Source organism: Salvelinus alpinus, chromosome 5 (assembly GCF_045679555.1).
Source record: "Salvelinus alpinus chromosome 5, SLU_Salpinus.1, whole genome shotgun sequence".
In the NCBI taxonomy this organism is placed as follows: Eukaryota; Metazoa; Chordata; class Actinopteri; order Salmoniformes; family Salmonidae; genus Salvelinus; species Salvelinus alpinus.
Window position 1 is genome coordinate 70,528,776 of NC_092090.1, and position 21,072 is coordinate 70,549,847.

Consider the following 21,072-nt stretch of genomic DNA (forward strand, 5'->3'; position numbering starts at 1 on the left):
ATTTTTTTTATTTTGACACAATCATAAAAAATACTTGAACAAAAGTTTTTACAGGTATTCCAATTATTTGTGAAGCATTGCAAATGGAGCTCCTCTAATAATGACATTTGCAACTTGTCATAGACATCGAAATGTAATACAGTAATTCAATATCTAGACATGCAAGAACTCAAGCCCCCAGCAGAGGGTGCCATGGCACTATTATCGTGCAGAGTACTTCATAGAAAAGTTTTGTTTTTGAAACTTCTGCCATCAAAACCTTTTCAAAGAATTGTGCAAAGAATGTCAATGTAGGCTTATTTTAAAACGGAATGGTCTTCATTCCTATTCGTCACAGAAAGTGACAGAAATGGCTACAAATGTGAAATCTTACCAATAACTGAAAAAAAGTCTCACAAAACAGCAATCCATGCTTTGGTTTTGTTTATCTGGCCACTGTCTCCAAATGCTATCTTTTAAGCATTTGTGGTGCGATCCAACAGGTTAATATCCCCTATGTTTGTATTTTTCACAATTCATGTCTTAATAAAACTTTGTATTTTAGACCTATACAAAGAACATAATCTACTTTTCTAGGGCCTGTTTAATAAGGGCTGGTTTCCCAGCCTGGGCCTGGACTGTCTTAATGGAGAATTCCCATTGGAAGTACATTTTGGTCCAGGTCAGGAACAGGTTTAATCTACACCAGTGTTTGGCATCTATTACTGTAGTTTCAGTCTCAGCATCTTGTGTGTGTGGTGCTGAGATGAGAGGCAGATAGGAGAGAGGTGCAGAATCCAAGCTTGTACGACAATAGCAAAATATTTCCCACATTTTCTCACATCCCCCTCCAAGTATTGCAGTTCCCATAGTCATATGGTACCTAGATGAAACCGTTGACTTCAGAATGACTCAACACACATCATCATTAGGCTACATTGAACAGATTAATTTAGGCTAAATGCACATTGTTATTGTGCTTTACATTTCTGAAATGTTATATTGTTTTTTCTAAGAGCAAGCATATTTTTTGGTAATGCCACAGAGGAAATTGTATAATTGTCCAAATACATTATTAGATGAATGAAAATGTTCACAAAAATAGACATTTTTGAAAAATATTATAGTCTGGAGTTGTCAAAATGACTGTTGTCAAAGTGACTGTGTTGCATGCTGAATAATGCAGTCACCCTTTTGGAATTCTAAAGACTACAAGCTCCATATTGTGAACTTTGACGTCGAATGCGCTTACTACGCTCTACAACGAACGAATACTGGCTCGCGCTTGGGCCGGAAAGTTCAGCTTCGGAACACAGGGACAGCTCCCAGGTGCTGAAATTGTCGAGCATCAAACTGAACCGTCTTCTACAGTAAAACATATTTATATAAAAACAGAAAAGCCACTGACTGACACGATTCCTTCGACGCAGGTTGGTTTGCTATGATTTATTTTATTTTATTCTGCATCATGTCAATTTTTTGCTCGACTGTTATAGAATTCCGCAAAGAACTTGATTGACCTAAGCTGTATTTCCCGATGTTCCAAAATTCTGCAAGGTTTTATCCAATTTACGAGAACTAGCCTACATTTGTGTAGCAAAATGGAATAGTGTATTTTCGTCGTCCTCATAACATTTCTAAATGGAATTAGCACATAAAACACCTCAAATGCCGTGTCCATGTATTTCTAGATGATTGTTATCGGTAACAGGACATTTTGTTTACGAAACATTGTACATAGACAGTTAATAGTGCAGTTAGGCTTGCTTGATGTAAACCCGAAAGAATCCTTCTCCGTCTAACAGAACAGGCACATGCTTGACATGGCAAATTGCTGATGCACAGTGAAAACATTTAGGCTACTAGGAACAAAGATGTCTGCTGTAGCCTAGTTCTATTGATATAGAACGCTGACAAATGCAGACGAATTTCGCAAGAAAGGTGAAACATTCCACATTTGTTTTTTGTCAATAATTGTTGGATTGTTGAATTGATTGGCATAACCATTGATAAATCCAAGCATAATTGATCAGACACCTTCCACACCCTGCTGGGTATGGTATGGCTTGCTTGTGAAGGATCTGACTGATGTTCATTGGCAGGCACACATATGTGAAGATGTAGAACACAGGTGTCACCGACCCCAGGGTGTGTAGCGCTCTTTTTGTTTATCCAACACAGCCATCTGCCATCAGACACCGTCTGTATGCTTTTAACACCAATCTGAGAGGCTGGTGTGTTTGCATGTGATCATTTTAATAATATATTCTTCTTTTACACGTCTGTGACATCCGTCTTCCATGCAACATATCTAAACCTTCGAGTGGCGTTTCTAATTCCAATGAGTTGATTTCATGTTTGTCATGACCTTTGACACTGTGACTCCTGGTCTTTCCAGATGGCTGTCACTCAGGGGAAGGAGGGCGGGGACCAGAACTTTGACTACATGTTCAAGCTGCTGATCATTGGCAACAGCAGCGTGGGTAAAACCTCCTTCCTGTTCCGCTACGCTGACGACGCCTTCACCTCAGCCTTCGTCAGCACCGTGGGCATCGACTTCAAAGTCAAGACCGTCTACAAGAACGACAAGAGGATCAAACTGCAGATCTGGGTAGGTCTGTCGCTAGAGTCAGGGGTACTCACTATTGTGATAGATAATGTCTGGTGTACTGTAAGAGAAGCTATTCAACTACAGTGTGCACAAATATGAGCTATTCATTCAATTGCAGAATTTGCCTTATATTTCCCCCCAAATGTATGTTTGTTAAGTTTAACTACAAGTGTGCATCTAGTCACAACCTGTCACAGGTTAGTCTGCACATTGGCTGTTAGAAGTCTATAACAATGTAGAAGGCAGTATCGTTACAAGCTTTAAGGGATTGGGGCTTATAAATCACTTTAAACCCCAATCCCTTAAAGCTTGTAACGATACTGCCTTTCTACGTTGTTATAGACTTCTAACAGCCAACATGCAGACTAGGATCCAGTCACAATAACATTAAATGTGACATTTGACATGAAACATTTGAGGTGTGCTTGCTTCCTCCAAACACCCGCTCTCTCTCTTTCCTAGAGAGGCAATGCTGTTCGCTGTCATATTTACTGTCTGTTCCACAAATTCATTGGTCCCAGACAGGACTGTAGCAGTTTATCAGCTGAGGGTTGAATGTAAACAGTTTAATTAGTGAGTAATAAGGGTAATGGGTTTTTGTCAGTTAAGCAAAAACAAGCGGGTTCTAACAGAGGCAGGATTGCCAGAGAGAGCATTCAATTGAATAGCTCTAGGTTGTCTAATTGGGCTGTTTGAGTACTGTACTATTCCTGACGAGCCACAGTACACCCGAATTTACCAGTAAGATTCAAATAAGATGGCCTATTGTCACTCTTCACGGACTGTACTAAAGATTCTGTCCATTTGTTGGGCTTATTCACAGTGTAAACTGCTCTGTGGTGCCATGGCGATGATTAAATAAACTCAGTCAATTCGTTTCAAATGGAGCTCCTGTTCATTGGACTCAGCAGGATTTTTCTGTCTTGCTGTGTCTTTTAGCTAAGAACAAGCAAAGCTGCCCACTCAAATAGCCCCAAGATTAAATGAGTCATTGTCAAGCACTTGGCCCTGAATCGATAGGGTAGTGAAATGTGTGGATGCATACAGTATGTCTTCAGTATTCAGCCAAGAGGAAAGTCAACAGTCAACGCATTGTCTAGAAGATGAATGTTTAATGTAAAGTAATGTCACAGTCTGCAAAAAAGAGAACCATTTTCATAATAATAAAAAAAAGGATAAAGAAATGTCCTTAAAAAACTATATGTAGAATTAGGTAATGCTATAGCCTACTGAATTGTATTGTACAAAAACATTCTACAGTTCATTGTTCGCACAAATATATAGACACACACACCTGAACATCTGCATGCAGGTGCACGTACGTCCATGCATTACTGTGTATATTGTGGGTTTCCATTGCTCAGCCCAGCTGCTGTATGAGGGAGATTGAGGTAGACAGCCTCTGAGCTGTGTGTGCTTTTGAAGGTCAGAGATGTCCGTTGGCTACCACACAGACACAATTATAGCCATATTCACAGAGAGAGCAGAGCAGGCCTCTCTCTGTAGCTAATGTAACCCAGCACTGTTTGGCCTCGCAGTGGAAATAGCACACTGCTGCGTGCCCCTATACAAGAGGTTTATTGTAAACCCATAGACATGACATAATCAGTATAATATGGCCAGTAGGTCTCAGCCACCACAGTGACTAATCAGCATGGCGTCAGAAATGTCTCTCCATTTCAATGATTAGCTATGGTATATGGGATCAATGGTCTGCTTCCCATGGGGTGTGGAGACATCACCAGACACCCTGTTGTGCTTGTATCAATTGCTCTGTTTGGGATGGGCCCTGCAGGCATGGAGAGTGATTTGGATTATATGATTTATTGATCATAGTGCATTATTCATTTACTGGGGAGACTTGAACCTCTAGAATTTGTGAATAGATAATGACCATCATGATCATCACAGCTAGCCAAACCAGCCAGCGATGCAGGATACATGATCATCACAGCTAGCCAAACCAGCCGGCGATGCAGGATACATGATCATCACAGCTAGCCAAACCAGCCAGCGATGCAGGATACATGATCATCACAGCTAGCCAAACCAGCCAGCGATGCAGGATACATGATCATCACAGCTAGCCAAACCAGCCAGCGATGCAGGATACATGATCATCACAGCTAGCCAAACCAGCCAGCGATGCAGGATACATGATCATCACAGCTAGCCAAACCAGCCAGCGATGCAGGATACATGATCATTACAGCTAGCCAAACCAGCCGGCGATGCAGGATACATGATCATCACAGCTAGCCAAACCAGCCGGCGATGCAGGATACATGATCATCACAGCTAGCCAAACCAGCCAGCGATGCAGGATACATGATCATCACAGCTAGCCAAACCAGCCGGCGATGCAGGATACATGATCATCACAGCTAGCCAAACCAGCCAGCGATGCAGGATACATGATGATCACAGCTAGCCAAACCATCCAGCGATGCAGGATACATGATCATCACAGCTAGCCAAACCAGCCAGCAATGCAGGATACATGATCATCACAGCTAGCCAAACTAGCCAGCGATGCAGGATACATGATCATCACAGCTAGCCAAACCAGCCAGCGATGCAGGATACATGATCATCACAGCTAGCCAAACCAGCCAGCGATGCAGGATACATGATCATCACAGCTAGCCAAACCAGCCAGCGATGCAGGATACATGATCATCACAGCTAGCCAAACTAGCCAGCGATGCAGGATACATGATCATCACAGCTAGCCAAACCAGCCAGCGATGCAGGACACATGATCATCACAGCTAGCCAAACCAGCCAGCGATGCAGGATACATGATCATCACAGCTAGCCAAACCAGCCAGCGATGCAGGATACATGATCATCACAGCTAGCCAAACTAGCCAGCGATGCAGGATACATGATCATCACAGCTAGCCAAACCAGCCAGCGATGCAGGACACATGATCATCACAGCTAGCCAAACCAGCCAGCGATGCAGGATACATGATCATCACAGCTAGCCAAACTAGCCAGCGATGCAGGATACATGATCATCACAGCTAGCCAAACCAGCCAGCGATGCAGGACACATGATCATCACAGCTAGCCAAACCAGCCAGCGATGCAGGATACATGATCATCACAGCTAGCCAAACCAGCCAGCGATGCAGGATACATGATCATCACAGCTAGCCAAACCAGCCGGCGATGCAGGATACATGATCATCACAGCTAGCCAAACCAGCCGGCGATGCAGGATACATGATCATCACAGCTAGCCAAACCAGCCAGCGATGCAGGATACATGATCATCACAGCTAGCCAAACCAGCCAGCGATGCTGTCACGGGGTGCTGTCACTGATTTGGGGTGGGCATTCTATGTTTTGTTTTCTATGTTTCTTTATTTCTATGTTTTGGTCGGGTATGGTTCTCAATCAGGGACAGCTGTCTATCGTTGTCTCTGATTGGGAATCATACTTAGGTAGCCCTTTTCCCTCCTTTCAGTGTGGGTAGTTAACTTTGTTTGTGGCACTAATGCCCTGTAAGCTTCACGGTTGTTTCTTTCATTTGTTGTTTTGTTGGCGACATTTTAAATTAAAAGGAAAATGAACGCTCACCACGCTGCACCTTGGTCTTCTTCCAGCATCGGCTGTGACAGATGCAGGATACATGATCATCACAGCTAGCCAAACCAATCAGCGATGCAGGATACATGATCATCACAGCTAGCCAAACCAGTCCAGAATAAATACACACATGGATGGGAGACTTTCTGTGTGACTTACTGTGAGTGACTGTGTGTGTGTGTGTGTGCGTGCCTGACCAGCAACAACAATGTTCGGTATCTCTCTCCAGGACACGGCGGGACAGGAGCGGTACCGGACAATCACCACTGCATACTACCGGGGAGCCATGGGCTTCATCCTTATGTATGACATCACCAACGAGGAGTCCTTCCATTGTGTGCAGGACTGGTGAGTTCTACTGGGGTACAACACATTTTCACCCTCTCTAGGAGGAACATTTGTGTTAAATAGCCCAGTTTATTATATAATTGAAAACCAGTATGTGTCAGCAATAACAGCACGTTGGAAGGACTGCAATTTTGTCAGTATATCATGTACCATGAAATACAGGAGGGAAGGAAGCAACTTCAGATGACATGTTTTGTGTTAAGTATTGTTTACATACTGTATATCTTAACACAAGATTCTCAGAAAGACTACATATCTTTATGGACAACAGTGTGTTGTTGGCTTGTATTGAGACAGGATGAGTAGAAGATTTCTCCCTGTGAAGAAACAGACCCAAATAGCTGACCTTCATCTCCGTCAGTATCTCCTTATCTAAGCGTATTGATTAGAGCGCTTGTTGTCAGAGAGCCACTGGCCCATCTGTGTGTGTGTGGGGGGGGGGGGGGGGGGGGATCCCTGGGTAGGTCAGGCAAAGTCACGAATCACTGTCTTTGTGAGCCACAAAATCTATTTCCATCCGAATACTGAATACCTACACTACTGGAACCTTGTACTTACTGTATCTTTCCTGTATCCTGGATTCAACATGATTTATTCCTAGAAATAAGAACAAGAAGTCTATTTCATCAGTCCCAATTACCAGGTTTCTGGGATAAACTCTACCAGAATAGTTTAAGAAAGAGAATGTTTTGATGGATGCACTTGACAAAACGATTATTAAATGTCTCACGGTGAAACGAAAAGAAAAATGTTTTCTCAATTGTGTAGAGCGAATGTGATTTTGACTACCATTTCCTCTTTTGTGTACAGAATGGGCGTGTCACATCAACCCTAGTGTTGGTATGTTGAGTAGGGCATCTTTGTAGAAAGCAGACGGGTTAAACATCTCTGTTCCCTGTGGTTGTGTAGATCCAGGTGTTGTGGCCAGACGGTGTGACCCCTCCCTCTCTGTAGCATGATTACAGCTCACTGCTGTAGCCTTATCGCACCCTCACAGCCCAACAGGATTATAGGAGCACAGAGAGGAAAGGGGCGCTCGCGATCACTACGGCAACGCGCTGATGTACTGTCGGATGACTAACTGCTAAGAAAGGAAGAAAACTCATTTATTTAACAGGCTCTCTGTATGAGACATTGCAATGCAATCAAATTTAACAGCAACTACTGTAGAATCACGAACTGCTCTATTCTGAAGTCTTGATACCAGTCAGCTAATGACTGTTATTATCTTGGAGCTGTTCAAATCAGTGCGCTTGTTCACTAAAGCCATAGCAGTGACAGAGCACAAAAATACTTTATTAGTTAACACTTTCTATGAAGTACATACATATAATGCTTTATAACATCATTTGTAATGTGTTATAACACTGACTATAAGCATTCATAATAATTAATAAGTGGTAGTAAAACCATGTATGATGTTTTAAATATCATTAGCTATAATTACTTATGAGACTATATATTTGGTATTTTATTAGGATCCCCATTAGCTGTTGTAATATCAGCAGCTACTCTTCCTTGGGTCCACACAAAACATGAAACATGACATAATACAGAACATCAATATACAAGAACAGCTCAAGGACAGAACTGCATACATTTTTTTTTAAAAGCCACAGGTATCTTACGTATCATTGCCTATACACACACTATCTAGGTCAAATAGTGGAGAGGCGTTGTGCCGTGAGGTGTTGCTTTATTTGTTTTTGGAAACCAGGTTTGCTGTTTATTTGAGCAATATTGCATGGAAGGAAGTTCCATGCAATAGGAAGTACTGTACGCTTTCTTGAATTTGTTCTGGATTTGGGGAGTGTGAAAAGACCCCTGGTGGCATGTCTGGTGGGGTAAGAATGTGTGTCGGAGCTGTGTGTAAGTTGACTATGCAAACAACAATGTTAATGTTGTTAATGTTTCTTATAAAAAGAAGAAGTGATGCTGTCAGTCTCCCCTCCACTCTTAGCCAAGAGAGACTGGCATGCATAGTATTTATATCAGTCCTCTGATTACAATGAAGAGCAAAACGTGCCGCTCTGTTCTGGGCCAGCTGCAACTTAATTAGGTCTTTCCTTGCAGCACTGGACCACACTACTGGACAATAATCGAGATTAGACAAAACTAGAGCCTGCAGGACTTGCTTTTTGGAGTGTGGTGTCAAAAAAGCAGAGCATCTCTTTATTACGGACAGATATCTCCTCATCTTTACAATCATTGAATCTACATGTTTTGACCATGACAGTTTACAATCTAAGGTAATGTCAAGTAATTTATTCTCCTCAATTTGTTCAACAGCCACATCATTTATTACCAGATTCAGCTGAGGTCTAGAACTTAAGGAATAATTTGTACCAAATACAATGCTCTTAGTTTTAGAGATGTTCAGGACCAGTTTATTACTGGCCACCCATTCCAAAACAGACTGCAACTCTTTGTTAAGGGTTTCAGTGACTTCATTAGCTGTGGTTGCTAATGCGTGTATGGTTGAATCATCAGCATACATGGACACACATGCTTTGTTTAATCCCAGTGGCAGGTCATTGGTAAAAATAGAAAAGAGAAGAGGGCCTAGAGAGCTGCCCTGTGGTATACCACACTTTACATGTTTGACTTTAGAGAAGCTTCCATTAAAGAAAACCCTTTGAGTTCTATTAGCTAGATAGCTCTGAATCCACGATGTGGCAGAGGTTGAAAAGCCATAACATATAATTATGGTCAATAATATCAAAGGATGCACTGGAATCCAACAGTACCGCTCCCACAGTCTTTTATTATCAATTTCTTTCAAAGAATCATCAGTAATTTGTGTCAGTGCAATACATGTTGAGTGCCCTTCTCTATAAGCATGCTGAAAGTCTGTTGTTAATTTGTTTACAGAGAAATAGCATTGTATTTGGTCAAACCCAATTTTTTCCAACAGTTTGCTAAGAACTGGCAGCAAGCTTATAGGTCTGCTGTTAGAACCAGTAAAGGCTGCTTTACCACTCTTGGGTAGCGGAATTACTTTGGCTTCCCTCCAGGCCGGAGGACAAAGACTTTCCTCTAGGCTCAGATTAAAAATATGACAGATAGGAGTGGCTATAGAGTCAGCTACCATCCTCAGTAGCTTTTCATCCAAGTTGTCAATGCCAGGAGGTTTGTGATAATTGATCTATAACAATAATTTTTCCACCTCTCCCATACCAACTTTATAGAATTCAAACTTGCAATGCTTTTCTTTCATTTATTGTTTTTTTTATGCATGAATACAATTGCTCACTATTCGTTATTGGCATTTCCTATCGAAGTTTGCCCACTTTGCAAATTATTAAATATAATTTAATAATATCATATCATTAAAATTAAAATTAAAAATTAAAATAATTGCCAACATCAAATGGTTTTGTGATGAATAAGCCATCTGATTCGATGAAAGATGGAGTTGAATTTGTCTTTCTAACCATAATTTCATTTAAAGTACACCAAAGTTTTTTCCGTTATTCTTTATATCATTGATCTTGGCTTCATAATAAAGTTTCTTCTTCTTTTTGTAGAGTTTAGTCACATCATTTCTTAATTTGCAGTAAGTCAGACAGTCAGATGTGCAGCCAGACTTATTAGCCACTCCTTTTGCCACATCTCTTTCAACCATACCATTTTTCAATTCCTCATCAATTCATGGAACCTTAACAGTTCTAACAGTCAGTTTCTTAACAGATGCATGTTTATCAATAATTGGAAGAAGCAATTTCATAAATTCCTCAAGTACAGCGTCTGCTCCTCATTAATCACATCCACATCAGACCAACAAATATATGTATACAGTGACAGGAAAAAGTATGTGAACCCTTTGGAATTACCTGGATTTCTGCATAAATTGGTCATCAAATTTGATCTGATCTTCATCTAAGTCACAACAATAGACAAACACAGCGTGCTTAAACTAATAGCACACAAATTATTGTATTTTTCTTGTCTATATTGAATACATAATTTAAACATTCACAGTGTAGGTTGGGAAAAGTATGTGAACCCCTAGGCTAATGACTTCTCCAAAAGCTAATTGGAGTCAGGAGTCAGCTAACCTGGAGTCCAATCAATGAGACAAGATTGGAGATGTTGGTTAGAGCTGCCTTGTCCTATAAAAAACACTCACAAAATTTGAGTTTGCTATTCACAAGAAGCATTGCCTGATGTGAACCATGCCTCGAACAAAAGAGATCTCAGAAGAAGTTAGATTAAGAATTGTTGACTTGCATAAAGCTGGAAAGGGTTACAAAATTATCTCTAAAAGCCTTGATATTCATCAGTCCAAGGTAAGACAAATTGTCTATAAATGGAGAAAGTTCAGCACTGTTGCTGCTCTCCCTAGGAGTGACTGTAAGTCAAAGACTGCAAGAGCACAGTGCAGAATGCTCAATAAGGTTAAGAAGAATCCTAGAGTGTCAGCTAAAGACTTGCAGAAATCTCTGGAACATGTTAACATCTCTGTTGACGAGTCTACGATATGTAAAACACTGAACAAGAATGGTGTTCATGGGAGGACACCACGGAAGAAGCCACTGCTGTCAAAAAAAAACATTGCTGCACGTCTGAAGTTTGCAAAAGTGCACCTGGATTTTCCACAGCGCTACTGGCAAAATATTCTGTGGACAGATGAAACTACAGTTGAGTTATTTGCAAGGAACACACAACACTATGTGTGGAGAAAAAAGGCAGGGCACACCAACATCAAAACCTCATCCCAACTGTAAAGTATGGTGGAGAGAGCATCATGGTTTGGGGCTGCTTTGCTGCCTCAGCACCTGGACAACTTGCTATCATCGACAGAAAAACTAATTCCCAAGTTTATCAAGACATTTTGCAGGAGAATGTAAGGCTACCTGTCTGCCAATTGAAGCTCAACAGAAGTTGGGTGATGCAACAGGACAACGACCCAAAACACAGAAGTAAATCAACAACAGAATGGCTTCAACAGAAGAAAATACGCCTTCTGGAGAGTCCTGACCTCAACCGAATTGAGATGCTGTGGCATGACCTCGAGCGGTTCACACCAGACATCCCAAGAATATTGCTGAACTGAAACAGTGTTGTAAAGAGGAATGGTCCAAAATTCTTCCTGACCGTTGTGCAGGTCTGATCCGCATCTACAGAAAACGTTTGGTTGAGGTTATTGCTGCCAAAGGAGGGTCAAGCAGTTATTAAATCCGAGGGTTCCCATACATTTTCCACCCTGCACTGTGAATGTTTACACGGTGTGTTCAATAAAGACATGAAAACGTATGATTGTTTGTGTGTTATTAGTTTAAGCAGACTGTGTTTGTCTATTGTTGTGACTAAGATGAAGATCAGATCAAATTTTATGACCAATTTATGCAGAAATCCAGGTAATTCCAAAGGGTTCACATACTTTTTCTTGACATTGTATACATACAGTGGGGAGAACAAGTATTTGATACACTGCCGATTTTGCAGGTTTTCCAACTTACAAAGCATGTAGAGGTCTGTAATTTTTATCATAGGTACACTTCAACTGTGAGAGACGGAATGTAAAACAAAAATCCAGAAAATCACATTGTATGATTTTTAAGTAATTAATTTGCATTTTATTGCATGACATAAGTATTTGATACATCAGAAAAGCAGAACTTAATATTTGGTACAGAAACCTTTGTTTGCAATTACAAAGATCATACGTTTCCTGTAGTTATTGACCAGGTTTGCACACACTGCAGCAGGGATTTTGGCCCACTCCTCCATACAGACCTTCTCCAGATCCTTCAGGTTTCGGGGCTGTCGCTGGGCAATACGGACTTTCAGCTCCCTCCAAAGATTTTCTATTGGGTTCAGGTCTGGAGACTGGCTAGGCCACTCCAGGACCTTGAGATGCTTCTTACGGAGCCACTCCTTAGTTGCCCTGGCTGTGTGTTTCGGGTCGTTGTCATGCTGGAAGATCCAGCCACGACCCATCTTCAATGCTCTTACTGAGGGAAGGAGGTTTTTAGCCAAGATCTCGCGATACATGGCCCCATCCATCCTCCCCTCAATATGGTGCAGTCGTCCTGTCCCCTTTGCAGAAAAGCATCCCCAAAGAATGATGTTTCCACCTCCATGCTTCACGGTTGGGAGGGTGTTCTTGGGGTTGTACTCAACCTTCTTCTTCCTCCAAACACGGCGAGTGGAGTTTAGACCAAAAAGCTCTATTTTTGTCTCATCAGACCACATGACCTTCTCCCATTCCTCCTCTGGATCATCCAGATGGTCATTGGCAAACTTCAGACGGGCCTGGAAATGCGCTGGCTTGAGCAGGGGGACCTTGCATGCGCTGCAGGATTTCAATTCATGACGGTGTAGTGTGTTACTAATGGTTTTCTTTGAGACTGTGGTCCCAGCTCTCTTCAGGTCATTGACCAGGTCCTGCCGTGTAGTTATGGGCTGATCCCTCACCTTTCTCATGATCATTGATGCCCCACGAGGTGAGATCTTGCATGGAGCCCCAGACCGAGGGTGGTTGACCGTCATCTTCAACTTCTTCCATTTTCTAATAATTGCGCCAACAGTTGTTGCCTTCTCACCAAGCTGCTTGCCTATTGTCCTGTAGCCCATCCCAGCCTTGTGCAGGTCTACAATTTTATCCCTGATGTCCTTACACAGCTCTCTGGTCTTGGCCATTGTGGAGAGATTGGAGTCTGTTTGATTGAGTGTGTGTACAGGTGTCTTTTATACAGGTAACAAGTTCAAACAGGTGCAGTTAATACAGGTAATGAGTGGAGAACAGGAAGGCTTCTTAAAGAAAAACTAACAGGTCTGTGAGAGCCGGAATTCTTACTGGTTGGTAGGTGATCAAATACTTATGTCATGCAATAAAATGCAAATTAATTACTTAAAAATCATACAATGTGATTTTTTGGATTTTTGTTTTAGATTCCGTCTCTCACGGTTGAAGTGTACCTATGATAAAAATTACAGACCTCTACATGCTTTGTAAGTAGGAAAACCTTCAAAATCGGCAGTGTATCAAATACTTGTTCTCCCCACTGTATATATATATATATATATATCTATATATATATATATATATCTATATATATATATATATATATATATATATATATATATATATATATATATATATATATATATATATATAAATATTATTATTTTTTAAATCATCCACGTAAGGGTCATGGGATGTATATTTATTATTCTGAATTAAGGGCCTGAACAGACTTCCTATGGTAGGCTTTTATTCCATTATTATTTTCCATTATTCGTCATGGTTAGAAGGTTGAGGGTAAAGATGCATATTTTCCAAAGCAAACGTCTCCTTCCCTGCCAGGATGTGTGTGAATGAGCTCCTGTCCTAACTCACACTAATTTCCTGTGTGTGACGCAGTTGTCTCCTGACAGTGACAGAGTCACGCTGGGCACTAGACACTGCTGCTTCTCTCCTCTCCTGGTTATTGGCCATTGAAACACAAAACAAATAATTGTGAGAGATAAACATAGATATCGGTAATAATTTCACCATTAAATATAGGCTAGATTAGAGATAGATTATAAACATTCAGTGCAAAACCCCCATTTCAGAGCAGCTGTTTTTGACCAGGATGTCACTGTGAATAATATCATCAGTCAGATGTGAATTGACCTACAGCTGAACTGGTATGACCAGTCTGACCTCACTGTACACTCCAACAGTGCAGTAATACTTAGAAATACAATAACAATACATACGTAATACAAAAAGTTAAAAACAAGAAACTAAATTAAGAAACATTAGAACGAGCAATGGCAGAGTCTGGAATATAACTATACAGTGCATTCGGAAAGTATTCAGACCCCTTCCCTTTTTCCACAGGTTTCTAGAAATTTCTGCCAATGTATAAAAAAAAAACTGAAATACCTTATTTACATAAGTATTCAGATGCTTTGCTATGAGACTTGAAATTGAGCTCAGGTGCCTCCTTTCCCCATTGATCACCCTTGAGATGTTTCTACAACTTGATTGGAGTCCACCTGTGGTAAATTCAATTGATTGGACATGATTTGGAAAGGCACACACCTGTCTATATAAGGTCCTACAGTTGACAATGCATGTCAGAGCAAAATTCAAGCCATGAGGTCGAAGGAATTGTCCGTAGAGCTCCGAGACAGGATTGTGTTGAGGCACAGATCTATGGAAGGGTACCCAAAATTCTGCAGCATTGAAGGTCCCCAAGAACACAGTGGCCTCCATCATTCTTAAATGGAAGAAGTTTGGAACCACCAAGACTCTTTATAGAGCTGCCCGCCAGGCGAAACTGAGCAATCGGGGGAGAAGGGCCTTGGTCAGGGAGGTGACCAAGAACCCGATGGTCACTCTAACAGAGCTCCAGAGTTCCTCTGTGGAGATGGGATAACATTCCAGACAACCATCTCTGCAGCACTCCACCAATCAGGCCTTAATGGTAGAGTGGCTAGACAGAAGCCACTCGTCAGTAAAAGGCACATGACAGCCCGCTTGGAGTTTTCTAAAAGGCACCTAAAGACTCTCAGACCATGAGAAACAAGATTATCTGGTCTGATGAAACCAAGATTGAACTCCTTGGCCTGAATGCCAAGCATCACGTCTGGAGGAAACCTGGCACCATCCCTTCAGTGAAGCATGGCGGTGGCAGCATCATGCTGTGGGGAGGTTTTTCAGCGGCAGGGACTGGGAGACTAGTCAGGATCGAGGGAAAGATTAAGTAAGTACAGAGAGATCCTTGATGAAAACCTGCTCCAGAGCACTCAGGACCTCAGACTGTGGCAAAGGTTCACCTTCCAACAGGACAACAACCCTAAGCACAACAGCCAAGACAACGCAGGAGTGGCTTTGGGACAAGTCTCTGAATGTCCTTAAGTGGCCCAGCCAGAGCCTGGACTTGAACCCAATCTAACATCGCTGGAGAGACCGGAAAATAGCCGTGCAGCGGCGCTCCCCATCCAACCTGACAGAGCTTGAGAGGATGGGAGAAACTCCCCAAATACAGGTGTGCCAAGCTTGTAGCGTCATACCCAAGAAGACTCGAGGCTGTAATCACTGCCAAAGGTGCTTCAACAAAGTACTGAGTAAAGGCTCTGAATACTTATGTAAATGTAATATTTCCGTTAAAAAAAAATATCAAATTTGCAAAAATGTATAAAAAACTGTTTTTGCTTTGTCATTATGGGGCATTGTGTGTAGATTGATGAAGGAAAAAAACCATTTAATCCATTTTAGAATAAGGCTGTACTGTAACAAAATGTGGAAAGAGTGAAGGGGTCTGAATAATACCCGAATGCACTATATACTGTATATTAATGGTGTGTTTAGACAGTATGGACAGAACACAAAAAAATTCACAAAACGGCTAAGTTGCTTCTAGCTAGGAGCGAGAAGCAGGCGGACGGTGTCTGTCAGCGCCATTCTGTAGTAAACCTGGGTTTGATGGAGGAGACATGTTGTTTACTATATCAGCTTGTCGCCTATAGCTTCTAGTCGATAGATGCAGTGCTCTGTTTTCTTTGTATATGTATGTGTGCGTGTGCATGTGCGTGTGTGTGCAGGTCGACCCAGATTAAGACCTATTCTTGGGACAACGCCCAGGTGGTGCTGGCTGGGAACAAGTGTGACATGGAGGAGGAGAGGGTGGTGGCTGCAGACAGCGGGAGACAGCTGGCAGAACAACTCGGTGAGCTGCTATCATTTGATTGATCAGGGACACTTTATAGTGGCAGAGATAAAATAATGAACACATGGAATGGTCAACAGTCAGATACGAAGCATTATAATGCGTTAGCTCATACTGATTCACGGCACCGGTGCCTACATGGGCTTTTGTAAGTTCATTGACTTATTGTAAACATAACGTACAGTATTTGACAGGCTTTCATTTTCACTTAGTCATTGTCAAGAGATTTCTGAATGTAGACAATTAACTTCTTGTAAACATCATCTACAATGTTCATATACTATTTCTCTCCTCTCCCTCGCTATCCCTCCGCAGGTTTTGAGTTCTTTGAAACGAGTGCCAAGGACAACATCAATGTCAAGCAGACCTTTGAACGCCTCGTTGACATCATCTGTGACAGGATGTCCGAGAGCCTGGACACTGATCCTGCCGTTACCACGGGAACGCCTAGCGCCAAACTGACAGACAGCGCCCCGCCGCTCCAGCAGTCCGCCTGTAACTGTTAGTGGCTCCTCCCGCTTCCTATGTTTTTCGTAGATACCCAGTCCCTTAGATATAGGTTGCATCCTAAATGGCACCCTTTTCCCTACATAATGCACTACTTTTGACGAGGGCCCATAGGGCTCTGGTCAAAGGTTGTGTACTTAATGGAAAAAGGGTGCCATTTGCGACTCAACAGTAGTCTTAAAGTAGGGGTGCACAACTAAGGTCCTGGATGGCTGCAGTAAAGTCAGATTTTCCTCCTTGCCTTTTAATCAGAGATTGACTTGTATAGATACTGTAGGTGCACTCTCTGGCCAATCAGTGACAGTAGTCCATCAGTTAAGTGCCAGGATGGAAGGAAACCCAGCAGGACTGCGGACTGGAGTTGTGCACCCCTGTCTTGTAGTATTCTGATGTGTCATCTGACCGCTTTTATCATCGTACATCAGCCAGGGCGGCAGTCTGTTTCTGTTCTCTTGACAACTCCTTATGGAATTGTCAAACATGGAGTTGGCAAGAGCACTGATCTGTGACCAGGCAATCAATGTCTGTCCCTCTATAGCTGTGTTGAGGTACAGATCTTTACACCTTTACCTAGAAACACAGAGGGTCTGAATATGTCTGATGAGTATGTCTGTGTCGGCCTTACAGGATGGCTAATGATATGACACTACACACATCCATTATGCTCTTTAGCTTACCTTACAACATTAAATAAGATGCTTGTAAAGGCTGTTAGAATTCAATGTGTGGTCCATGCACTGCACAGTAGCCTTCCAACTGGCTTCAAAGACTTGTAATCAATTCTAATTCTATTAGGAGAACCCAGAGCTTTGTCACTGTTTTTATTGTCCATCCTAAAACTTGCAGGCGATAAAGTTATAATCAGTGCTTTCATTTATTTAGCCATCTATTTATGCATTTATTATGTTTGTGTTACATATTGTCTTCTGCCGAGGGCCAAAAGCTATTTTGTGTATTGTAGACAAACTGGTAGATGGTAGCTGATTTCTGTTTGCGGTGTGTGTGTGTGTGTGTGCATGTGTGTTTTAGGAAGAGTGAATGAGTGTGGCAGTGTGATAAATTTCAATCATCTACCTTGGATAAAAAACAAATGTGGCCTTTAGTATTTCCAACATGGTCTCTTCTCCTTTATGGTCACCTGCCACATTGACTTCATATTTCATGAATACTACATTGTGTCTGTGAGTACTGTATACTGTACATGTGCATTTGTATTAGTAGTCCTGATATGCCATCTGATGAGTGTGTCTACATTTCTTTAAAACTGAATAGATCCTCTTTTTCTAGCCTTATTAAGACATTTGACAAGTGTGCTGTCAAATAACCAATAACCTAGGTTATGTTGTTCTACCCAGACCATTACAGTTATCTTTACCCAAACTACAAACCCGACCCTTCCCTCATGTCCTCTCCCCGAAGAGAAAGAAGAAAAAGAAATGACCACAGCCAAGATATGATATGTTATGACAGGTGGATACTGAAGCCATGATAGAGTCTGTCTGACTGGATAAACATCAATATCCTCCGGAACAGTATTTTTAGGGAGAATGGTGTTTCATGGTGTCCATATTTCATATACCTAAGAAAGCGCACCTTTTCCACATCCTTGAACCATGTTGTTATTGTCTCCATCCTTGGCTGAAGCAAATTGTCCTTTACATATAGGATGTCGTGACAGTCCTGTACCTCCCAGTAAAGATAATCTACCACATATTAGGGGAATAAGTACATAAAATATTTGATAACTGTAATTGTGCCAAAAGAAAAAACCGTCTGTAGTTTGTTTTACATCGTGTCTTTGCATAGAAAATGGAAGGTTCAAAAGAGAAAAGTTGCATGAAGACATTGAATTATCTATATTTATATATCTAAGGGTGTATGTTATCTATGTTATAGATATAGAATTAAGTGCATCTTCATAGCTTTGGCTGTGTGATGCAATGGGCCAACAAGTGCAATATTTTAGGAATTTATTCCTGTACATAGTCCTTCTAGTACAGTATACCTGCAGTTGAGTGACTGGTCTACTGTTGGTGTTGTGTTGTACGGCACTGCAAGCATCACACTAAGTGTGTGTGTGTGTTGTGTGTGTGTGTGTGTATATGTGTGTGTGTGCGCGCTTTATCTGGGATTTGCAGTGCGGCGAATTAGTGTATGTGTGTTTATTACTTATTGTATGTGTGTACCTTTTCTACTGATGTATTCATGCACTATATACTGTTCCTGCTAGCTATCTGTTGGTGAACTCGTACTATACGTCAAAATGCAGTATTGTGGAAGATAGTCAGAGAAGTTAGGGTATGCCATATGCTGTACTGATATTAAGTCTATGTTATAAAAAAGGGAAATATCTCTACTCCAACAGGATGTTGTCTGTGTGAGATTATTATTTACCTGTACATGAATAGTAGCCATTACCCTGCTCAGATTGAAACCTCAAACATCTCTACATTAAAATCCCCTGTCATCTACTTCCTCATCGGGGATTATGCATATTCATGACCTCCACTATTCAGCCCAGTGGGCACAGACGTCAATTCAACGTCTATTCCACGTTGTTTGTACCTTCAAGTGCAAGCAATGTACAAACTATGTGTTTAAGATGATAGGAAATAAACAAATTGTATTCATGTCATGTGTGTATTGTGTTTTTGTGTGTGGAGATCCATTGGCTCCCACCTTGTGATTGAAGGTGTTCAGCTTCTTGGTGTATTTTTGTGGTCTCACTCTATTTCTAGAGAAAGCATGCCTCCTAATGGAAAAACCAGGTAGGTTCATGTTTTACATGATGATTTTCTATGCCCAGCATTAGGTTAAGGCTATGACCGTAGGTTGATGTCAAGGAAAGGGTTGGGGCTAGGGTATAAAGTAGTGGTGCGTGGGTAAAATCACTGAGGAAGCCAAGCCAGGAGGAAATAGCCATATCACCACCTATGTGTTGTGATAATTGCATTGTTTGCTCTGTAACCTGTTTGTTCATATGCCTTGACAACTGGCTATATAGGCCTAAGGCTGGGACAATTAGACACAGTGGCAGATTAAATTCAACCACGGCTGAACCGGGAGGTGGACATAAAGCTAGGGTTAAGGCAAGAGTTAAGGTTCTGGTTGAGGCTAGGGTTAGGATTGAACCTAGCCTCAAACACAACTACAACCCTAACCCTAGCTTCATGGCCACACCTCGGTTCAACCATAATCCTAGCCAAAACCCTAGCTTCATGTCTACTAAGTAGCAGAACAGAGATGGCCATTGTCACCACTAGAGGGCCTCCTTTCTGCACACACTTCTAGTCTGGAATGAAACATGTATAAATGGACAAACGCTTCAAAAGTCCTCTTACCACTGCTGATCTATTAATAACACACTGTCTAACCCAAACCTAAATCCTAACGTTATGGATGGACTGGGACATATTACGTTGATGGACCCAAGGGCCCTACACAGGTGAAAGACTCTTCACTGCCCAGAGTAAACACACTGATGCCTCCTAAAACCTTCTGGCTCGGATAAACAGACAGATAGACAGACGGACAGACAGATAGATAGACAGACACACACACAGAGAACGTACTTTAGAAAAGGCAAGAACAGTGGAGTTAATGTTTTATTCTTCACGCGTCAACTTGAGCCTTTCTCAAGAATATTCTGATTTGATGGTTATACTTGGCTAAAACAGACACAAAATGACACACAGGCTACTGCTAGTTTTATTGCTTGTTGGAAAAGTTAGAGAAAAGGTTCTAGATCCACTTTAGTCTGTAAGCATTGATACTTGGTATTTAACATCTTTTAATGTTTCTAATAAACAACTGTTAGCAGAGCTGGCCTGATCTACAACCTAATCTCAGAACTATGCTGAGGCCTCTTTTTCCAAAGGAAATATCTATTATCTCACTCCCAACATAATTACATGACTGTTTTCCAGGCTCCGCACCACCTCTGACTGTCCTTTGATACTTTCCTTCATAAAAGAGAAATTATTTGATTTATTTCTGCATTGTTTCCATGGTGCATGTGCAGACGTGAAACGTGTGGCTGGTCAGAAAACACTTAATGGCTTCCATGTGGAAGGCTAGAGCAAAAACACACAGGCACTGGGCTAGAGCAGAAACACACAGGCACTGGGCTAGAGCAGAAACACACGGGCACCGGGCTAGAGCAAAAACACACGGGCACCGGGCTAGAGCAGAAACACACAGGCACCGGGCTAAAGCAGAAACACACAGGCACCGGGCTAGAGCAGAAACACACAGGCACCGGGCTAGAGCAGAAACACACAGGCACCGGGCTAGAGCAAAAACACACAGGCACCGGGCTAGAGCAGAAACACACAGGCACCGGGCTAGAGCAGAAACACACAG

At 41.8% G+C, this 21,072-nt stretch overlaps 1 protein-coding gene across 1 annotated transcript; it reads left to right on the forward strand.

The window, feature by feature from the left end:
* The first annotated feature begins 1,210 nt into the window (after positions 1–1,210).
* On the forward strand, positions 1,211–19,075 carry LOC139576654 (ras-related protein Rab-3C-like). Its single transcript, XM_071402977.1, has 5 exons — positions 1,211–1,409; positions 2,378–2,590; positions 6,417–6,535; positions 16,079–16,203; positions 16,519–19,075. Exons 2-5 carry the CDS (start codon positions 2,378–2,380, stop codon positions 16,707–16,709), a joined length of 648 nt encoding a protein of 215 aa, XP_071259078.1. The 5' UTR covers positions 1,211–1,409; the 3' UTR covers positions 16,710–19,075.
* The last annotated feature ends 1,997 nt before the right edge of the window (positions 19,076–21,072 follow it).